Below are 21,031 nucleotides of genomic sequence, written 5' to 3'. Positions count from 1 at the left end.
GCACGCCTCTACATCGACCAGTATGTACGTACACGTTCGCGACCAGAATGACAACGCTACGTACGCTTCGACCAGGTGGGTCCCGACTGTCAGGCACTTCCTTTCCTGCGAAGATGTAGCTGGTGGGTCCCAGCAGTCAGGGGGGCGAATCGTTTTTTTTTGCCCGGACCCACTTCCTTCCTTGCGTGCGAAGATGTAGCTGGTGGGTCCCAGCAGTCAGGGGGAAACATTTTTTTCACGAAATACGATGGCCCGTCCGGTGGGTCCCCGCTGTCAGGTGGAGGAATAATTATTTTGCGCGTAATAAGGAGGCACTTCCTTGCTGCGGCTGTGGACCCAGCTGTCAGCCTCTCCACATACAGTCCACGTCCGATGGAAGCTGTTCCTTGACCACGTTGACCACGCCACGCCGAGAGCACCAGGGCGGTGGACGACGGTGAGGCCTAGGAAGGGGACGACGCGGAGCCGGGAAGACGCGGTAGTGGAAGCCCGCACGGAGAGAAGTACGAGGGTTCAGTGGTTCGGCTGCGGTGTGAGGCTGCCTTCGCCGCAGGGCCTGGCCAGCGGTGGGAATAGTAGAGGGCGGTGAGGCCTCCGCGGCAGCACAGCCGGCCACGGGAGGCAGGAGCATGCGGCACGACCGGAGCTACTTTGGGCGGCTGGAGCAACAAGACCAGAGGTTGAAGAAGCACTACGGCCGTTGGATAGACATCGTACGGTCACTGGAGCTAGAATCGTTCATATTGACTAAGTTGATAAAGCACTCCGTCCCCGTCAACTTAGTAGGCCCACAAGTCAGCTTCCCACCAAGGTGGGTCCCAACCAGCAGGGGGAGTATTCATTTTTTTGTGCATAATAAGGAGGCACTTCCGGTGGGTCCGAGCTGACAGCGGGGGGAACGTTTTTTCGCACAATACGGTGGCCCGTCAAGTGGGTCCCAGCAGTCAGAGGGAAACGTTTTTTCGCGAAATACGGTGGCCCGTCCGGTGGGTCCCTGCTGTCAGGTGGAGGAATCATTATTTTCCGCGTAATAAGGAGGCACTTCCTTGCTGCCGTCGTGGACCCAGCTGTCAGCCTCTTCACGTACAGTCCACGTCCGATGGAAGTCGTTCCTTGACCACGTTGACCACGCCGCGCCGAGAGCACCAGGGCGGTGGACGACGGCGAGGCCTAGGAAGGGGACGACGCGGAGCCTGGGAGGATGCGGCAGTGGAAGCCCGCGCGGAGAGGAGTACGAGGGTTCACTAGTTCGGCTGGGTGTGAGACTGCCGTCGCCGCAGGGCCTGGCCAGCGGTGGGAATAGTAGGGGGCGGTGAGGCCTCTGCGGCAGCACAGCCGGCCACGGGAGGCAGGAGCATGCGGCACGACCGGTGCTGCTTTGGGCGGCTGGAGCAAGAAGACCAGAGGTTGAAGAAGCACTACGGCCGTTGGATGGACATTGTACGGTCACTGCAGCTAGAATCGTTTATATTGACTAAGTTGACAAAGCCCTTGGTACGCATCAACTTAGTAGGCCCACAGGTCAGCTTCCGAAACGGTGCGCCCCAGATGTGAGCGGGAGGAATCATTTTTTAGGCGGGTGAAGCTAGAATATCCGAGATTGAAGAAGAAGCACGGCAACCGTTGGATGGACATCCAACGGCCACTGCTGCTAGAACCGTGTGTTGACTATAAGTTGACAAAGCCTTGCATACGCGTCAACTCTCTTTTTTTTAGGGGACGCGTCAACTTAGTAAGGCCACAAGTGTGTGGCAGAGAACTTATAGCCCATTTGTGATTTGTAAGAATGTGCAGCCAATTTTTGAATTCTAATGGAATTTACTACAGCCCATTTCAACCAACCGTTCAAAACAGAATTCCATAAAATTTCCCACATTTTGATGGGATCCGAAATATTTTTATCCCGAAATTTGTAGTCAGATTAAATACAATTTCAATATAAATTTATATTACGTAAGAATCCAACGAAACATTGCGCTCGCAACAATTAATGAAATTAAAATTTTCAATATCCAAAAATAATATTTTATAAAGTAATTGCGTGTTTGGTGCATTTTTTATAGTTACTGCCCAGTTTTTGTAATTACATCCCATTTATTATTTCTTAAAGCCCATTTTCTTGTTAAGCCTAATGCACCCCTCCTAGGAAAGATTTGCAGCCCAACGGGGCGGAGAATAACAACTTGACCTTGCCTGGGTATTCCTAAAAAAAGTATAGTTGGGCTAGCCATTTTCAGCTTGAAAAAAATTAATATCTGGGCTGGATATCTGGCCTGGGCTAGACGGGCCGCAGCCCGCCCAGTTAATAGCTGCAGCGATGTTTTCGTTGTTGTTCACAGGAGAAAAATTAATATCTGGGCTAAACATCGCTCAAGAAAAACTTTGCAGTGCTCACACCTCAAAAACACAAATACTGCTCGAGCTGCTTGGTCCCAGCTGTCGGCCGCTTCTTGTGCAATTCTCTCGTTTATTGACTACATAGGTTGACAATGGTGTGGGACCGTGATGTCAGGAAACCAGGAGGAAGCAAAAAAATTTATAGTTTTATATACTAATAAGGAGGCACTTGTTGTCATCCTCTCCAAGTAATGTCATCTCCTCATCCTCATGTCCGTTGACCATGTTGACAACGCGAGACGGCAGCGCCACGGCGAGCGCAACAACTCGAAGGATGACGGAGAGGGCCTCGCGGGCCCTACGGATGGTCTGATACAGCGCCCGCTGCTCATTCGGGAAGCCACGATCATAGGGCCACATGTCCGCGACGGCATTGTCGTTCGCTTGTTCACCGGTGCTCGTTGAGGAGACGGAGGTTGCAGCACAGGTCCTCCTCCGCTGGTAGCTCTTCCCCCATTAGGGCGTCGAAGTGCGACCGCACCTACTCTATGGTGAACACGGCATGAACCGGCTTGGACAGTGGCGCCGGCTCCTGGTCGGAAGCTACGTCCATCGTCTGATTGTCGTCACTCAGCTCGGCGAGGTAGCTGGCGAGCCAGCGTGTTCGGCTGCTGGACCGACCCGCTGCCAAGCACGAGTCTGACTGCCCTGGCCCACCCAGACCGCCTCCCTCGCCCGCGCACACTTTCCGCCCGAAACGGTCAGCGCCGCCCGCCCCGCTTCCCGGTGCATGTGATTGCTCCGCCTTCAAACGACACAAGTGCCGTCCATCCATCCTTCTGCCGCCCACATTAATGATACGCGGTTGCCGAGGTGGATACTCCGGCGCCACACATCTGTCCCTCCGCCGCCCACCATTGCTATATAAACTGTTGCGCCGGCCATAGCCGCAGTCATCTGCATCCGTTCCTATTCTTCTGTCCACACCACTACTGCCCACCATGGCTTCCTCGCGCTCCAGCGCTCTTCGGGACGGGCGGACGACGGACCACAAGGAGATGGCAGCCATTGCTGCCGACTGGCTGGCCGGCAGGCAGCCGGAGGACGACGACGTCCCAATGGAGAACATGGTAGTCGACGATCCGGCGCCAACGCCCTCCTCCGCGTCATCCTCGCCGGTGCATTGCACCATGACCATCGGCGAGGCCCGTGCCCAATATATGAACACGGTGAGGCAGAAGCGTGAGGAGCAGTTCCGGGAGGCGCAGGCCGACGCCGCCTACAACCACCATCTCCTCCAGGAGCACCTGCAGGCGGAGGAGCAGATCGCCGCGGAGCGGGCGGAGCAGGAGGCGCTGCTCGACTCGTACCACTCCGCCCGCGAGGGCCGCCTCGAGCAATGGCGGTACCGCATGCGGGTGGTGGAGGCTGCGGCCACCTACAAAGAGGGCGATGAAGCGGCCGAGGCGCTGTTTGGCGAGACCGAGGACGAGGCAGAGGACAATGCCGGCTCCGACGAGTCCCCGCTCCGTTGGCGTCGATGAGGCCCTGCTCCACCGACGCCCCGCGACGCCAACAACGAGGCAGAGGACACTGCCGGCTCCGCCGAGGCCCCACCTTGCCGGCAACGAGGGGGAGGATTTTCTCCCACTCCGCCGAGGCGACGCCCGCCGGCAACGAGACAGAGGACATCGCCGGCTCCGCCGAGGCCCCGCCCCACTGCCAACGAGGCCGCGCCACACAGAAAACGAGGAAGAGTAGAACACGGTAGGTTGCCGCCGCTCGGGTCCAAGTAAGGCCACCGCTGCTACCCTCCGATTGCTGGCACTGAGTTGTACATCATGGAGCAATTCTATGATTACAGGATGATTGAAGAGCGCTCCGTGGTCGAGCAAGCTCATGAGATATAGTCATTTGCTAGAGAACTTGAGCACTTCAGTTGTATGCTACCGGACAATGTGTGAAGTAAAAAGGAACAGAAGGAGTACAAAGAGTTTGAGCAGCTTTTTAGCGTTCATGTACATTGCAATCAAAGTGATTCACATGTCATAGAGAACATTCAAAACAATCGATGATTATGCATCTCAGCGATTCACATGTCAGAGCCAATATTTACTTCACAACTAAAGAATAAAGAAAAAATGGATCGACGCTGCTGACAGCAAAGGGCGTCCCATTCAAAAATATCAAACGCATGTCTTCTTGCTAAAATCAATGAGCAAAATTTGACAAGGTTTTCCCATTCCAAAATATCAAATGCCTACGATTGTGGAATGGGCAGGGTTTGCCATCAGTTCGGACATTGACATGGCACCTCGTGCTAAATAAACCAGCTGTTCTTTTTGTGCAGTTCCACCAAAATCAACCAAATTCGCACGTAGCTTGTATGATTTCGCCCTTATATGTTGCAACGCCTTGAACTTATCGGCACCTCCTTTCTTTTGGTGGAAATGAATGATTCGATGTATTCATGAACATTTTGTGCAGTTCCCATTGAAATCAAGGTGAGCATCCCTGTTTGCACAAATACAAAAAAGTGATTAGTATAAAGCAAACTGTACTATGAATTGACAGTTTAAACAGGCACCTACATGGTCCATGTAGAGCACACTTTTAAAAAAATGGAACTCACCGGAAAGAATCCTAGAACAACATTGTACTCATGCATAACAGCAAGAAAATGGAGATTTGTCAGTCCTTATGAGCTGAAGTTAGTTTGGTCTTGTGGGGGGTAATGTAACCATCCTTCAACTGCTCCTTCTGATGAGAAGATAGACAGGGCTTCTTCATCCTGGCATAATCGGAACTAGTCACTTCACGTACTCCATATTCTTCTTCAAAGGAGGATGATCCTGTTGTGCAAAGACAAGAGGATAACTAAATGCTAGCATCCCTGTTTGCTGGAAAAAAGGAAAGGAAATATTTAAAACAGCACAGATGAAGCACTTCTCAAGGACAATACCACTTTTTGATGACAGCATCTAAACAGTAGCACAACACCAATAGAGATGACAAAGCTCAATCATATGGATGAAATCAGTGGGCGAGTACCAACCTTTGTCAGGAGGCTTATTGTGTAGAGCCTACAGATGAAGCACTTCTCCGGAACCATCGGTTGCTATCTACTGTGGTGGCCATGCTTACTATATACTCCTCGATTAGATTAATGTTTCCAACATCTTCTTGTGCAGTTCCACTAAAATATATGGTATCTTCAAAGAAGATCCCTGTTCGCACAAGTAGAGATAATTACGTATTACATTAAGAGTGGCATCAAATCAGTGGCAAAACAATTGCTCGTTCCAGCCATAGCAATAAATTAAGATGCAAAACTATATCATTACTTGTGTCATCACAGTTCCAGTGCTTCATTACAGCACCAGGAGTTGGTTTTTGTTTTTCTTCCGCTTGTTCTTCCCCTTCATCACTCAGTTTAATAACAGACAAGCTTCGCCTTCAATGTAAGATTTGGCATGTCAATTAGGTTGCACAAGTATAGCACTAAACAATGACATTAATTTTCTGATGAAAGTGGCAAAATACAGGCCAACAGTTGTGAAATACCCTTATCTTACCTCAATGGGATATTACGGTGCACATACAGATTGGAAGTCTTGTCTCCATTTGTGCAGTTCACTAAAATCAAGCAACATTACCGTACAAGTAGCACAACATATGAAAGCACACTGCAGAATCATGTGAAAGAAGGCTAGTACTGACCTCTCATGACGCGGAATTCAAAAAACTCACAAGAAGAAGATCTGAACCAAATTTGCCAACACGGATAGGAAGTAAGATCTCCTCTTGTGCAGTTCCACTAAGATCAAGCAACGTTGTCGGTGTGACATTTTGGTTGAACTGCACAAAACACTCTTAAAACAAAAGTGTTTTGTGCAGTGCAACAAAAGGTCACAATGGCAACGAGGTGAAGTAGATAACCCTGTTTACACAGAGGTGCAAAGAAAACAACTAGTGGTCAATAACGGTTTCTTGCGGGCCACCTCGTCATGCAGTTATCTACATGGCAGCGAATCAACAGACTTAGCCTCGCTGTGATGATAACAGAAATCTGATCACAACTCCACTGAATGCAACCGCATGCCAAACCTTGGTTCTCGGTACGCCGGGTCAGGTAGCTAGCGCCCCAATGGCAGCCGGTGGAGGAAAAACAACAACCGGGGGAGCCAGTGCAGGAATCTCAGGCGCACAAGCGTTAGCAGCCATAGCAGTGACACTTAGCATGCTCCTGGCAGACCCGGTTACTCCGGAGAACACAGAGACACGAAAAGCGAAGATCGAGAAGTGTCATGAACAACTCACCCAAGTTTAACAAAACATTGAAGCCAAAAACGCACACCTCGCCACGGCTCAGAATAACGTTCTTCAAGAGGCTCGGCATATGAGAACGAGGGAATTCACCTTGGTTTCCGCCAAAAGGAGTTTCCCACAATGCACCAAAGGAAGTACCAGAGTCGGCCTACTGCCAGGTTAGGTCAGCTGCAGCCACAGGCGCTTTTCTAGACCCCGCCGGACGCCCCCTTCAGGAAGCGCCAAGAGGGAACGTAGAAGCCAGCACGGGAGCACCAAGAGCAGGAACTGCCATGCCCCAATCATCTCAAGGTACCATTCCTCCAAATATTAACCAGCAGCAGTCGTCGGCTCCGCAGCAGCACCAGCAGCCAATCCAGGCGCAATCCGCGCGTTTTCATACACCAGCTGGTCACTTTTCTAACCCAGTGAATAATGTGTGGGCTGCAACTCACAATTTTTCTTTAATCCCAATCCATGGGAATAGTCCACTCAAAGTTGAGGCAAGGAAAGCAATTGAGATGATGCAGGACAATAATCACGCAACAAGCAAACTATTCGCACATTACCACAATAAGAAAAATTATCTGGAGTAGGTTTTTACCTCACCAAAGGGGCCGAACTTGGGTAACTCATGTCTCTCATTCCGATCAACCCCATCCAAGGCTCCACCTCGTAGATATGGCCTCACTACTAAGTTATCCTACGAGGACACTTGTCGTGACAACCCCACGAACTATGTGAGGATAAGGTCGCGGTGGAGAAAAAGAACGTGTGTGGGCCGCATAGAGCATGCGAGCGCACGAGCGATCGGCTCAAAATTCAATGGTCGTATTGAATCATTTACCTTATAACAGATGCAAAGGACGGATCAAATTAATCTCTGTCATCAAAGTGTGTCAATCCGACGCCTAAATTGTTCCAAAGGTGAGTGCTCAACATTTTTAGCACGCAATTAATATCATACCAAATATCAATGGATATACTAATCACATAATTAGCACGTAACTGCCATTCTTTCTAATAAACATATAATTAATTTCCTACCTAATATCAACATGCATCACACTTACGCATTTACTAGTATGAAAAGTATGTCATTGTACAATATACAACCAATCCATCCTGCAACAGTGGACCTGTCTTTCCTTCTAAATTGTCCACCGCGTGCGCTTACAGGAGTCGGGTCCCTTTCTGTGGGCCTGTGTATTTCTTAGTTCACAAATATTTTTTTGTACCAGTGCATTCTTCAACCCGTGCCATTCTGATTTCTAAGTAATGCTCTCATCCCAAAGAGATTGATAACAGACAATGTTATGGTGGCATATAAATGTCTATATGCTATTAGGAAGAGGAAAAGGAAGAAGCCCTTATGTGCTCTTAAGCTTGACATGATGAAGACATATGACCAGGTAAAGTGGATCTTCCTACCAAACATGATGACGCGTTTTGGTTTCCCTCAGACATGGATAACCATGGTCATTAGATGCGTTAGGTTGGCCGGATTTGTGGTCAAGCCTAACGGACATTTATCTCAAGGTTTCGTTCCCATGAGGAGACTTAGGCAGGGAGATCCTCTACCCCTTACCTTTTCCTTTTTTGTGTGGAGGGATTTTCTACTCTGCTCAAGCAAGTCCAACATGACAGAGAGATCTAGGCGGTGTCTTTTGGGAGCACTGGCTCCAGTCATCCATATTTATTTGCGGATTATTGTATTGTGTTTTTGGAGGCTTCATTGGATAACTTTACCAAGCTGCGTAATATTCTTCATTGGATAACTTAGAAGTCATCTATATTTTTTTGGTAAAGGTTTTGACGAGGAGAAAAGAGAGGAGTGCAGGATAACCCCACTATCGGTCGTTGTTGAGTCTAGTGTGTCCAAACTATTCTAACTAAACATGTGTTGTATAGATCTAAGTAGGACTTTTGTGTACGAAAGTGCTAATGTGATCACGAGCTGCGGTGATCTCTTTATCTGTACCGCACGGCTCTCTCGCGATGCGCAGTGCAGGGTGTATGGGTCCCGTTCCTTTATGGCCCATGGCCCACCGGCTGGGTCTGCACATGTCTGTCGCGGATCAGGAGGAGGCAAACGATATGAGCCGCCTGGATCACAGATTCTGAGCTAACGCCGGCACCTGCAGCATTTAATGCTTACAGTTCTAAGATGGCGAGATTAAATTCAGACTTGCCTCCAACAAGAGCACCCCGCCCACTGAGCAGTCTTCAGAGCTAGCCACTGTTGATCCACTCATGAACCAGCGAAAACCATCCATATGGCCTTCGTTCTCAACCTTTGATCCTGCTGCCTGCTGGTGAATCCTCCTCCCTTCCCAACCCAGGCGCCCCTTTATGTACAAAGATACGCCCGATATCGTGCCTGCGCGATTCAAAATTTGAATATTAATGGCGCATACAAGCATGGGGCGCCAGCTGTGGCGCTCACATTAACTGAACTACCACAGCAGATAGCACCCCGTCGTGGTGAAGTGTTTGATGAAGCACGACAACTTATGGAGATACGTTTACACAGACAGCGTGGCCATAGTAAATTTGATCCCACAAGTATGGCTCATGCACGGCAACTATGAAAAAGTTTAGGGATGAGCACAATGAAATAAGTTCTCAACACACGAACATCCCCAGGCAAAGCAAGTTCATCAATAGAGGGTGTATTCAGACAGGTTCAGTTTATTCAGGTACAACACAACTGAACTACTTCATGCACGACAACTCATGAACATTCAGGTACAAGCACAAATAAACTACTTCATAAGCACTAACCAGATCAAATCTTCATCCTGAGCTCAGGCGCTTTGTGGCAGTTGTTTTGACGATGCCCTTCAACTCCACAATTTTTACATCTCCCCGGCTTCCGAGGCTATTTTGGCACGTCTCCAAGGTCAGGGCAGGTTGTCCGCTTGTGACCTTGTCGCCGACAAATCATACAGAACCTTGTTCTCTTACTCAGCCCTTGATATGGCGCCTTTTCTTTGCTTGTTGTAGGCCTTCCTATTTCCTTCCTCTTGGCTGGAGGTAATAAGCATGCCATCATATTCCCTGATTCATTAGCTGAGTTGACAGCATCGTTCTCCAATACCCTCGCCATTTTGACTCCCACTCCTACTTGGTCACCTTCTGCCTGAAACTAGTTCACAACCACCCCATTTTCAGCCATGCGGTCCTCCAGTCCAAGGTCGTCTCTGATCTCCACAAATGGTTTCATTTCTACAGCACAGTCTTTGAATAATTCAACCAGTCAATCGTAAGCCTAAAAGCGTCCCCCATCCGTACAAGCTCTATTGCGTGCATGTACATAGTGAAATGCCTGTAACTAAATGGATTGTTGCTGTTAGCATTGTCCTTCTGGTACTGGCTTAGATGTGGAGCCAGGATGTCCAGGGCGTCTCCGGTCCACCTCTTCACTATGTGTTTCTTTGGTATTTCTGTTGTTTAGATAAAGTCAATAACCTGCATCCAACAACTATTTGTCAGAAAAATGATCCAAACACGAAACAGTTCAGCAATATATGACTTGCATTCCATGTCTGCACACAGGATTACAAGTACCTTCAGAGCGTGGCTGCGCAGCAATCCCATGTGAGAAAACTGGCCACATTCATAATCAAATTCCTCTTCACCGTCCAACACCGTCACCTTGTACGAAATCCTGCACCACTTCTCTCTGCAACATGCATCCGTATGGATTGCGACATATAGCTTCCCTTTCTCAATCTCTTCCACCTTGTAAGCACCACACTCGTAAACTCTATGCCAAACTGCTTGAACATTGCTCAGGTGTAGATCTTGTCAGCATGCCTTTCAGTAGCCATGTTTGCTCGTAGAAGAGGCCTCCCCTGCAAAAACAATTTTATGTTAGACATTGTATTGCACAGCATGAAACCAAGCCACAAATTGCCATCGCAAGATAAAAATTATTACAATTCTCGTCCGCTTCTCCTCGTAGTTTTCTTCCGCTTCCCTGTCAAACTGTAGAAGCATGTATTTCCTCATCAATATGTGCATAGGGCACCCCGATGGAACATAGTTCTTCAACATGTGATTTGCACTTTCACTCCGTTGAGTACTTGTCTTTTTTTGCACAAAACACACCTTTGAAGTAATGTTTTGCCCATTTGTGACGGATCTCGTACTTTTGTGTCATGTAAGTATGTGTCTTGAGGTTATACGTATCAATGAGGAACTTCCAGGCTTCCTCAAACTCGTCGATGGTCAACATGTGATTCACAACTTTCAGATGACATTCACATTAAATCAGAGACAGAACAGCAAAAAGTGGCACAAGGTAATATAGGACACCATACCGCACAACCACAAACTATCTCTTGCATACATTTTGTCCGAGTGTGCCAAAGCTGGTCCCTATTTTTGGCACAATGACATTGTCACCCGGCGCCTCAGCAAACACGCGGACTGATTTCTCCAATGTTGTCATACTATCCGGGCATGGGGCACGGCCTGGTGCAGCAGCACCGATCCTAACTCTGCATTTTTTTAAAGAAGTGTGCACAATCAGTTCACTGCACTGAAAAACAGAGGGTTGCAAAATTCAGATTAACACCTCCATTTACCGGATGTGTCTCGTTTTCCCCATGAATTATCAGGATCAGGACATTTCCCGGAATATATATCACATTTACGCATTCATGAGTCCCGGCAATTTTCTATGTTGCAAGTTTCAGTCTAGAAAAAAAATACCCAGTTCGATGCTCACTTTACCGTGTTCATTTCTGTAAGATTTTTCTGTTTCCATTTGGACACTCTGCAGGCATACGGAATCCAAGCTATTCCTATCATATTAATTTTATACTAATGCACACACATGTAGCAGTGCTATATTACAGACGCAAAATTTCTTAGATTCATGTCTACGTTCATGCGGAGAGAGCAGAACGCATACCTGCATGTCAATCCAGGCGTTTTTGGATCAATTTTCTCAATGGAGCGTTCAGATGTTTGCGCCTTATCTGCACTCCCTGCCTCCGCCGCCACCGCCGCCGTAGCACAGATCTGCGCGTCCGCACTAGAGGAACTTGCCGGTGGCAAATCGCCGCCCGGCAGCGACACCACAGGATAATGCAAAGGCTGCAAGCGTACGTTGCTGTCGTTTACTTCCTCTATGAGAGTCCTGCTGCACGGGCGGTACAAAAAATTAGATCTTTAGGCCGTCCAAACCAAAAACGCGGCCGAGAAAGTACCAAGCTCAGATCTGCTTTAGATTCCCCGCTTTATCAAAATCAAATCGCAGAACACAAAGAGCACACATGGACAGATTTCGCACCTGTTGAACGGCTGCATCAAGAACTCCATCCACGCCGGAGGAGAGATTCACGAACCTAGAAGAGTCGCCGCTGTCGCCGCCTGGGCACCCCGATAGTACCCGACCGACAAGGGCGAGATGAATGAGCCAGCCATATCCACCAACCCAGCTCTTCATTTACTCCAGCCCATTGACGTCGTTAACGGACACTGATCCACGGATCAGGAATTTGCCGACGAGTCGAGCTACGGCTCCGACGCCAATCCGCCACGGCCTTGAATGGAAATCGCGTTCTGCCCCACCGTCCAGTCCTCAGCTGGACCCAGCCCTGGTCACGTGTGTCTATTAATCCGAATCGTGACAACGTATCGAGCGGGACAGATTCCGAGAGCCTGTGTGCTCGGGATCAATTACTCCGCGTCCTTTTGTGTATTCTTTATCTCAATCTATATTTATCTCCATCTCCTTCCCGTTGCTTTACAAGTCTCTCTGTTGGTCATTCAAACCTTAGGACCCCTCATAGACAGGACGTTTACTTGGCAGTTAACCTAGTGAAACATGTTGCATCTATGCATATTCCGTCTTCCTTTCTTTCTTTTTGGCTTCTAGTGCTGAAAGACAATGATCTCGAATCAAGGATGTCAAGCTCGTCATGATGCAATGGATTCCTGTTGAGTTGGGCCGAGAAGAGAAAGATAGAACAAAAAGATTCATTACAATTGTGTCCCAACTCTTCCCCTCTTACTTCGCCTTGGATATTGGGAATAGATCCCTGTTAAGTGGGGTCGATTGTACTCCCGCTGTTCCTAAATATATGACGTTTTGCCAGTTGAATTTAGGAATGGAGGGAGTAACAGCCAAGGGTAGTACCCTAATTACATGCTATATCTTCAACTTAGGTTAAATTAAACCCTCAATAGTATTAAACTCACTATCATGCAACTCTCAAGTAACATCTAAAAACTACTCCGTATGCAGCTTGGTAGGGCAGTGGCTGGTGATGTGCATCAGCATTTAGACGGATACCATTACATGGCAATAAATTTGGGATCAATCAGCTAGAGCTCGAAGCAAGCAAGACGTGCATATTCTATTTTATTACTCGTACCACATAATTTGACAGTACAGAATTCGGATTTTTTGTGATGGGGAACTAGCATCACAAACATTACAACACTCCCCAAATGTCTGAAATGTCTGAAGAAAAATTGGCGGTCACTTAATGATGATAACATGAAACAATTATCAAGTATCCTTTCAAATATCTGATGCCCTAAAGCTTTCATGCTTGAACAAAAAAAAAAAGACTTACGTTGGAGCTTATAAAAAACACACCAGTCCCACAAGACATACACACAGCCAATGCTCATCTGTAACGGTCTTCTCTCCCTCCTCGCCTAGTTGACAATCAGAACTTTGAATTCTATGCAATTATGCTCGATTTTATGGTGTACACACAAGTGGAAGATCCATATGATGCCGTGCTGAGTCGGCCTCACTTGGTGTAGAGGACATCCTCCCAAGGATGACGGTAGAGTGGTTGCTTGAGCCTCTTCTGATCAAAGGTGTGGCTGTTGATCCAAGAAGCAGATGGAAATATTATTAAGAAGAATGTAACTAGAGTAACAATAATGTACAGTAGTTGGTTACATTTATCATTATAAAGACTTACCCAATTAGGCCAATTGAACGTGCAAGCACAAAGAGTCCATTAAGATACCCAATCTCTACAATCTCATCGATCTCTTGCTTGCTGAACATTCCACTCCCAGAAAGAAGATCCAAGAAAAGCGAGCCAATCGCACCGTCAACGTTCATAACCAAATTGTTGGCCTTTGACAGGGTGTAGGTCTCAACCTGAACAGCGTACTCCATGTACTTGACTGAAGGGAAGTGTGTGTGAGCATATTTCTGTAAAAGCTGCACTCTCTTGTCCCTGTTGTCTCTGCTTTTGATCCTAATAAAGGTATGCAAGTGAAATTTAGAAACAACAAACTTATGTCTTGAAATCCCTTTTCAGGTGAGATATAGAAATAACAAACTTATGTCTTGAAATCCCTTTTCAGGTGCAAGCTTATTATGATGCCAAGGGTGTATTATACCTGTGACCAATCCCAGGGACACGGATTCCCTTCTTTTTCATGCCCTCAACAAATTCATAAGGCGTAAGACCCTAGAATCAATTGATGTAGCTTATCAGATCAATTAAGAAACACATGAAAAACTGGAGTAGGAAAAAAATATAGGGACAAGAAATAAGATGGCTCACCCTATCATATGCATCTTTGAAGTACCGAGCAGCGTCATCAATTGCACCACCAAATCGGGGGCCAATTGTCAATAATCCTGTGTTATTTCAACAGTAAGTCTCAGTATGCTGTTGAGTACATAATGGTACAGGTTTGCATGTACCAAGTAAACAAGCTCACCAGATACCAAGCTGGAAACAAGGTCCTTGCCAGCCCTAGCAGTAACTATAGAATTGTGAGCACCGGATACACAAGGACCATGATCAGCGCAAAGCATGATGCATATCTGTCAGACATATCAAGAAACCTTATTAGGACCAAATGAACTTTAGATGTAGAAGGGGGGAAGGTACAAAATCATCATAGCATATTAGAGTTTTTGTAGGGAAGATAGATTATACATGTTACACCCATAAATTACCTCAATAAATTGAGTACAATAACGAGGAAGGCTGCGCTTGAACCACAAAAGAGAAATAACATCACCAACTCCATAACCCCTTTCAATAATTGTAGACATGGGCACACCAGCATAGCAAGGTTCCTCACCTGCATCATACACATCACATTTATTATTTTCAGAGAGGGATAGCAGGGCAAAGGACAATTATCAAGATAAAATGTTGCCATCAATCTAACCTCTATCATCAGAGATAGTGGAGATAATGTGTGTGGGAGCTCGGACCTTCCCACTTTTAATGGCAGTTTTAAGATCCTCAGGAATGGGGGGAGGTGTAACCTCAGGGACAGGAGGAATATTTCCTTCCTCAACCTGCAAAAAATATATGTAACCCCAAGCTTTGATCCCCAGTAACATATTCCCACAAAAATTATACTTGCAAAAGACATCAGCTGTGATGTACCAGCTTCTCAAATGTCTCCTTAATCACACTTTCAAGAGCTTCAAATGAAGTCGGGACAACTGCCCCAGCATCCCTTAGTGCCTGATTCTTAGCTTGTGCGGATTCCAACTCACCACCGCTCTTCGCACCCTGTTATACTAAAAAATTAATAAACCAGATCCATGCATACTAAGTGTATTGTTCAGCTAACTGGAACTCGAAGAAAAGAACACCAATTTGTTTACAACTTACAGCATGGCCAAACTGGACCTCAGATTTGAATAGGCGTGCACATGTCCCACTAACCCAAGCAACAACAGGTTTCTGAACCTTTCCTTGTTTCAAGGCTTCGACGAGTGAATACTCATCGCTTCCTCCAAGCTCCCCAAGAACAACCATCATTTTAACCTGAAGCCAACAAATGAAAAATGTTGATACACCATTGCTCAGAATCCAGACTTGGGTTACAAGTAATTCAGGGATGGCATTATCCTGAAAGCATACTTGTGCGCCAAACAACCTTTTTGTCCTAAAAATGTAATTTGGAGTGGATGGAAAGATAATAGAGATAGGCCAAAATTAGTGTAAAGGAGTTGCCTCCAAAAGTTTGAAGATAAAAAGGATGTAACAAAGGAACATGTTACAGTGACATCCTGTGGATGTCCAATCATATCAGAGAAGAAAAATATAATATTCACAGGACACTTATGCGACAAAGACGATGAATATTCATATAGTACAGGAAGAAGGTTAACAGTATCAACTTCTATATAGAGATGTTAAGTGTCAAACCTGGGGTATGTTGTTAAAACGCAGAATGTGATCTGAAAGAGTTGAGCCAGGGAAAACATCCCCACCAATTGCAATTCCTGAATATGTTAAGAAACTGTTAGCATGGAAGCATTATTCATGTGAATCAGTAAATGTGACATTGACATTTATTCACAAACAAGGTACCTTCATAAATACCATCAGTCACTCTTGCAATCGTGTTGTACAGCTCATTTGACATGCCACCCTATTGAAATAATGGAAGTTTAGTTTGTAAATAGTATTCACAATATACATTTGAGAATATATACTAATTAGTCATCAAATTAAAGAAGTGGAGTTCTGGAAAGAGAAACAAATGGAAAGTTAGGTGCTCTCCACATTTTTGCAAAAAAAGAAGATAAAGCCGAAGCACAATATGTAAACAAAAACTCGTCATTACAGACACACTGGACAGTTCTTTTTATTTTGCTACTTAATTGATGGACGTGAATCATGCAGAAATACATGCGATGAAGTAAGATTATTAACAACGAAATCAAAGCATACCGATTTAGACACAAAACCAACTGACCCAGGCCTGTACAGCTTGCATTGAATTATGTTATCAATGGTTCCAGCAGTATCACCAATCTTGAAAGCACCAGCTTGAACTCCTCCGACTGTTGCAGGTCCAATGATGACCTATAAATAACACTAAATCACTTAGCAAAAATAAACAATAAATATGCAGTTTAATCGTTTATGTGCCCTCGGCAAAAATAGCAATCATTTCAACTCATTACGATATATATATATATATATATGGACTCAACTATTTATTTTTTCCGCACAGGGCACACAAAGTCGCATTTCCCCTATCGCTCTGTTGGATCATCTTATATTATAGGTGTGATATTCCAGTATATTTTTCTTGATTTTTGGCAACTTTTACACTGTCCAAACCTTGAACAAGTTATGTAGTAGTAACTATTGATAGAAAATGGTCCTCCTATATTATGGGATGAGTGATTCCATGTGACATAGAGTGTTCAAAATATCGGCCGACATACAAGTTAATCGGCAAGTTAATCCCTACTCGGAGGGTGGCCGATACGAAAACCCCCTTCTCGTTGAATTAACTGCGCGAGCCAAGTAATCAGTTTGACAAGCAGATTAATCGGCTGTCAGACCAAAAAATCTTGGTGAGTCGGTTAACTGGTTTGATTGAAGGAGCAGCTTGGGCCGGCGGCACGCACCTCCCCTCTTCCCTCTCCTTCATGCTTCTTCCTGCTCTCCCCTCCCGCTCGAGTAGCCACAGGCGCAGTCCACCAACCCTTTGGCCAGTGCATCCTACAGCGGCACAGCTCCCACGGAGTGGAGAGAAGCAGGGAGATGATAGGCGCTCGGTGTGAGACAGAGGATGAGAGGAAGAAGGAGCTGGGGATGTGCTCCAGGAAGGGGAAGAGAGGAAGATGGTGGCGGCTGGAGAAGAGGAAGGAGGAGAAAAAGGAGAGTGGCTACACGGGGAATCTTTAACACGCCCATCACTGGAACCATGGTGAACTGAATGGGCTTCAGCCTAGCAGCGGTGATGACAGCCCAAATGTGACTTATGCAGAAAGGTAAGACAAAAAAGGATAGTAGAGGGACAAGCAGAATATGGCTAACACAAATATTTAGCAATATGTTTGGTATGGCCCTAGTTAACCTACCGATAAACGGTTTACCGATAAATTCAGTTAAATGGCTGATTCGCCGATTAATCCCTATTCAGTACCCGAGCGAGATGGTACCAGTTACCAATATCCGGAACATTGGTGACATATAATCCTTACCTTGTTGTTAGCACGTGCATAGCTAATTAGCTGCTTTGCGTCTGATTCAGGAACACCCTCTGCTATAATGGCTACAACTCGGACAGTTGGCTGCTTCAAAGCTGACATGGAAGAAGCAGCCGCACTGCAGATTTAGAAAATACAGTGAAATTGTAGTCGCTCCAGATCATGCAGTATTTCCCAGACAGATTATCAATTCTATAACTAACCTCCGGAAAGATGCAAAGTTGATAAATACATCCGCAGTTGGGTGTGCATTGCAAGCAGCTTCAATTCTACAAAAGATACATGAATAGATAAATTGTTCACACATAAATGCTGCACTAGCAAAGTGCTAATGCAATATCCCTCCATCTGAAATAAGAACTGCACAATTGTTCAATCAAACAAGATAAATGAGGGAGAAGAGAGCTCACGTAGGATGAACCGGAATAGCAATTTCTTCTTGTCCAAAGAAAAGTTTCTGGAACCCATCAGAACCAGGATTGATTATTCCAGCAACAGAAGGTGTTTCTCTCCCTATCAAGCAGTGCAAATTCAGTTAAGAAAGAAACAAAACAGAAACACTAGAGTCCTTTTAAACTAATGATAGGGAGAATATACCACAGAGGAAGTCAAAATCAAGCATCCGTTGGATAGGGAGTTGCTTATAATTATAGAATAATGCTTGGGTGGTTTTCGAGAAAATTTGACCCGTCGCCATGATTTACTTCCCCTGCAAATTAACATGTATTAGCCTATGATATAACCACAGTAGTAGTTACTATTTAGAAAACCATAAATCATAAGCACCCTACTAGTCATCAAAGTACCAGAATAAAACGAAATCATGTTAGCACAATGACAGAAATGTTGATATGATATGTCAAGCATAAGCCCAACATCCAACATAGCAACTAGAAAGCATTTTCTATTGAAATAGTATTAAGCGAGTATTTTTGATGATTTCAAACAAGCTACTGACATAACTTATAGATGATGAAAAATGCATCTCTGTACCCCTGCGACATAGGGAAGAGTTTCTTTTTTTGCGAAATGATATAGGAAAGAGCTAACACAGGAAAAATTCCTGAGGATTGTAATCCTCCGAAATTCCTATGAAAATCCTTTGAATCAAAGGAGCCCAAAATGTATACAATATAAAGGAGCTGCCATCTGTGCAGAACACCAGATCTCAAATACGATGCACCCGCATATTCAGTTCTTGCTGCACACTACTTCTGGTGACTAAATCAGAACAATGCCCAAACAAAATATCACAATTTTTTCCTCCAAGTAAAATCCACGTAAATATACAGATGTATGCTGACTTCCCACTAAGCTCAGAGCTTTCTACTCATCATCACACGCAGACAAACTATAATGAATAGGAGTACAAAGGAACATTTTAACAGCTGACGCACTGAGCCAACCAAATAGACTCGGGAATATGTGACCAGGTACTTAGTCCAAGCGTCATTTTGTTTCTAAAACCTCCAGTACAAGCACTGTCACTAAAAAATCCTACTACTAAAATAGGAAATTTAAGAAGGTATAGAATCAAGTTGTCTGATCCTCAAAAGCAATAAGATATAAAGTTGTTGAAATCTGAGTAGAACACCAGATCCCAAATATTATGCACCAGCACATATTACTTCAACTACATCCAATGTTTAAATAATTTTCGCCACCAAGATTCAAATCCACAGTAAAGAGTATACTAAGTTTGCGTTTGCCCCAAGAACAGAGTTTTCCCCAATGCATCCCAAATAAACAATTTATAGCGACTAAAAAAGGACCTTAACATTTGAGCTAACCAAATGGACTTTCCAGACCACACAAGTTTAGCCCTTGCCCATTGCCACCCAAAACCTATCGAATTTGGGACACTTCATAAGCCACGAGATCTCCTCAGATCCACACAAAAAGCGAGCGCCAGAGCCCAAATCCAACAAAACCCAGGGAAAGCTTTCACTACTCCCCACACGACAACGCGGCAATCCGTCAAATATGAAAAAAAAACTGCCGCCAAAGGGGCATTTTCCGGCCAAATTCTGATCAAAGGTAGCAAGCAGGGCAACCCATTCCCACCCAAAAACCCAAAACCCATAGAATCAGACAAGAGGGGCGGGATCTCCACGAAACACCGCGGGCGAGATCCCGCTAGCCGCGGCATCCACCGGGCGACTGGGGCAAAGAGAGCCACAGATCCGCGGCGTCGGGAGCACACCCACTCGACCCGACCCGACCCACCAACCGTTCGACCAAATGCCGCAGGTAACAGCAGAAGACTAGATGCAGTGCGTGGGAGTGGGTGCATGAAAGTGTGAGCACGGTTTGCAGCGGCGAACCTTCCGAGGCGAGGCAGGGCAAGGCGAAGCGGAGGCAGAATTGCTCTGAGACGGAGATTGATCTGGGTCTCGCTCGGGGAAGACGGAGCTGAGGGGCAAGACAAGTAGTAGAAGAATTTATAGTGGCGGGTAGGAGATGGAAGGTGAGAAGTAGGCGACGCACGCCCCCATCTCTCCGGTCTCCACCCACAGGCCACAAGAGCCGACGCCTTGACGACTGTTTAGACCTGGTCTATGAGCCGCCGGGGTTTTTTTTCTTAAAAAAAGGTAAAATTAGATAATACCTTGTGCGATCCCGTGAAAATTGGTTGCAACATACTATTTCCTTTTTCTTTTTCAGAAGAAACTTCTGGTTTTTTTTAACACAGTACAGACGCAAAAGAGCTCATACAAACGCGCACAACACTCACTCCTATGAACGCATACCCTACCCCTATGAGCACCTCCGAGAGACTGAGCCGGCATATCATCTTGAAATTTTACGAAGTCACTGTAGGCGCCTCGTAGTCGACGGGAACGTCTCCTCCATTGAAAGCGTATTGATAACCCACGAGTATAGGGGATCAATTGTAGCCTCTTTCGATAAGTAAGAGTGTCGAACCCAACGAGAAGCTAAAGGTAGAACCAATATTCCCTCAAGTTCTATCGACCACCGATAAAACTCTACGCATGCTTAACGTTCGCTTTACCTAGAACAAGTATGAAACTAGAAGTACTTTGTAAGTGTTGTGGGATAGGTTTGCAAGAATATAAAGAGCACGTAAATAAAAACTAGGGGCTGTTTAGATAAAGACACAATAGAGTTAGTATAGCGAGTGTGGAAAAGTGGTGGTAGGAGTTACGAAATTATCCCTAAGCAATTGACTACTTTACTAGACCGATAGCAAGTTTTATGTGGGAGAGGCCACTGCTAGCATGTCATCCCTAACTTGGAATTCTATGCACTTATGATTGGAACTATTAGCAAGCATCCGTAACTACTAACGTTCATTAAGGTAAAACCTAACCATAGCATTAAGATATATTGGTCCCCTTCAATCCCATATGCATCAATTTCTATGCTAGGTTGAAGCTTCGGTTACTCTTGCCCTCCAAT

The 21,031-nt window shown here is 45.8% G+C and overlaps 3 protein-coding genes across 7 annotated transcripts; all 3 read right to left on the bottom strand.

Annotated features, from left to right (window-relative positions):
* Positions 1-4,552: 4,552 nt before the first annotated feature.
* Positions 4,553-6,315, bottom strand: LOC141042338 (uncharacterized). Of its 2 annotated transcripts, XR_012204716.1 has the most exons (6): positions 6,058-6,315; positions 5,913-5,973; positions 5,682-5,791; positions 5,393-5,564; positions 4,970-5,237; positions 4,553-4,851 (listed from the first exon to the last, which is right to left on the bottom strand). XR_012204716.1 is itself a non-coding variant. In XM_073510276.1 (5 exons), exons 1-4 carry the CDS (start codon positions 6,062-6,064, stop codon positions 5,407-5,409), a joined length of 336 nt encoding a protein of 111 aa, XP_073366377.1. In that variant the 5' UTR covers positions 6,065-6,315; the 3' UTR covers positions 5,054-5,189; positions 5,393-5,406. The 2 variants fall into 2 exon arrangements, 1 of the variants encoding a protein (XP_073366377.1); XM_073510276.1 differs by lacking the exon at positions 4,553-4,851 and having other exon boundaries at positions 5,054-5,189.
* A 1,291-nt stretch (positions 6,316-7,606) lies between these two features.
* On the bottom strand, positions 7,607-12,594 carry LOC141042337 (uncharacterized). 4 transcript variants are annotated; one of them, XM_073510274.1, is made up of 7 exons: positions 11,948-12,244; positions 11,567-11,797; positions 10,588-11,150; positions 10,216-10,502; positions 9,430-10,116; positions 8,111-9,025; positions 7,607-8,014 (listed from the first exon to the last, which is right to left on the bottom strand). In XM_073510274.1, the coding sequence occupies exons 1-3, from the start codon at positions 11,974-11,976 to the stop codon at positions 10,985-10,987; spliced, it is 426 nt and encodes a 141-aa protein (XP_073366375.1). In that variant the 5' UTR covers positions 11,977-12,244; the 3' UTR covers positions 7,607-8,014; positions 8,111-9,025; positions 9,430-10,116; positions 10,216-10,502; positions 10,588-10,984. The 4 variants fall into 4 exon arrangements, with proteins under 4 accessions (XP_073366375.1, XP_073366374.1, XP_073366376.1 ...); XM_073510273.1 differs by having other exon boundaries at positions 7,607-9,025; XM_073510275.1 differs by lacking the exon at positions 7,607-8,014 and having other exon boundaries at positions 8,483-9,025; positions 11,567-11,794; positions 11,948-12,594.
* A 409-nt stretch (positions 12,595-13,003) lies between these two features.
* On the bottom strand, positions 13,004-20,145 carry LOC109778001 (ATP-citrate synthase beta chain protein 1). The gene is made up of 17 exons (XM_020336563.4): positions 19,936-20,145; positions 18,209-18,320; positions 18,022-18,124; positions 17,815-17,880; positions 17,606-17,729; positions 16,338-16,472; positions 15,975-16,035; positions 15,810-15,886; positions 15,270-15,425; positions 15,039-15,167; positions 14,815-14,947; positions 14,597-14,724; positions 14,356-14,461; positions 14,196-14,272; positions 14,029-14,099; positions 13,599-13,883; positions 13,004-13,497 (listed from the first exon to the last, which is right to left on the bottom strand). The coding sequence occupies exons 2-17, from the start codon at positions 18,306-18,308 to the stop codon at positions 13,422-13,424; spliced, it is 1,827 nt and encodes a 608-aa protein (XP_020192152.1). The 5' UTR covers positions 18,309-18,320; positions 19,936-20,145; the 3' UTR covers positions 13,004-13,421.
* Positions 20,146-21,031: the final 886 nt, after the last annotated feature.

Source organism: Aegilops tauschii, chromosome 3 (assembly GCF_002575655.3).
Source record: "Aegilops tauschii subsp. strangulata cultivar AL8/78 chromosome 3, Aet v6.0, whole genome shotgun sequence".
In the NCBI taxonomy this organism is placed as follows: Eukaryota; Viridiplantae; Streptophyta; class Magnoliopsida; order Poales; family Poaceae; genus Aegilops; species Aegilops tauschii.
The sequence above is the reverse complement of the archived record's forward strand: the minus strand, read 5'-3'. Positions and strand labels throughout refer to the sequence as shown.

Excerpts from the sequence above, each read along its gene's own strand:
- LOC141042338 (XM_073510276.1), bottom strand. Across the intron at positions 5,792-5,912 it reads CACCGTAATATCCCATTGAG|GCGAAGCTTGTCTGTTATTA; the intron begins GTAAGATAAGGG and ends CTTACATTGAAG. Across the intron at positions 5,565-5,681 it reads CTGGAACTGTGATGACACAA|GGATCTTCTTTGAAGATACC; the intron begins GTAATGATATAG and ends TTGTGCGAACAG.
- LOC141042337 (XM_073510273.1), bottom strand. The coding sequence starts at position 11,976 with ATGGAGTTCTTGATGCAGCCGTTCAACAG. Across the intron at positions 11,798-11,947 it reads TTGATGCAGCCGTTCAACAG|CAGGACTCTCATAGAGGAAG; the intron begins GTGCGAAATCTG and ends CCGCCCGTGCAG. Across the intron at positions 11,151-11,566 it reads ACGCCTGGATTGACATGCAG|AGTTAGGATCGGTGCTGCTG; the intron begins GTATGCGTTCTG and ends AAAAAAATGCAG.
- LOC109778001 (XM_020336563.4), bottom strand. The coding sequence starts at position 18,308 with ATGGCGACGGGTCAAATTTTCTCGAAAACCACCCAAGCATTATTCTAT. Across the intron at positions 15,426-15,809 it reads GTTTTAACAACATACCCCAG|GTTAAAATGATGGTTGTTCT; the intron begins GTTTGACACTTA and ends TGTTGGCTTCAG. Across the intron at positions 13,884-14,028 it reads GTCCCTGGGATTGGTCACAG|GATCAAAAGCAGAGACAACA; the intron begins GTATAATACACC and ends TACCTTTATTAG.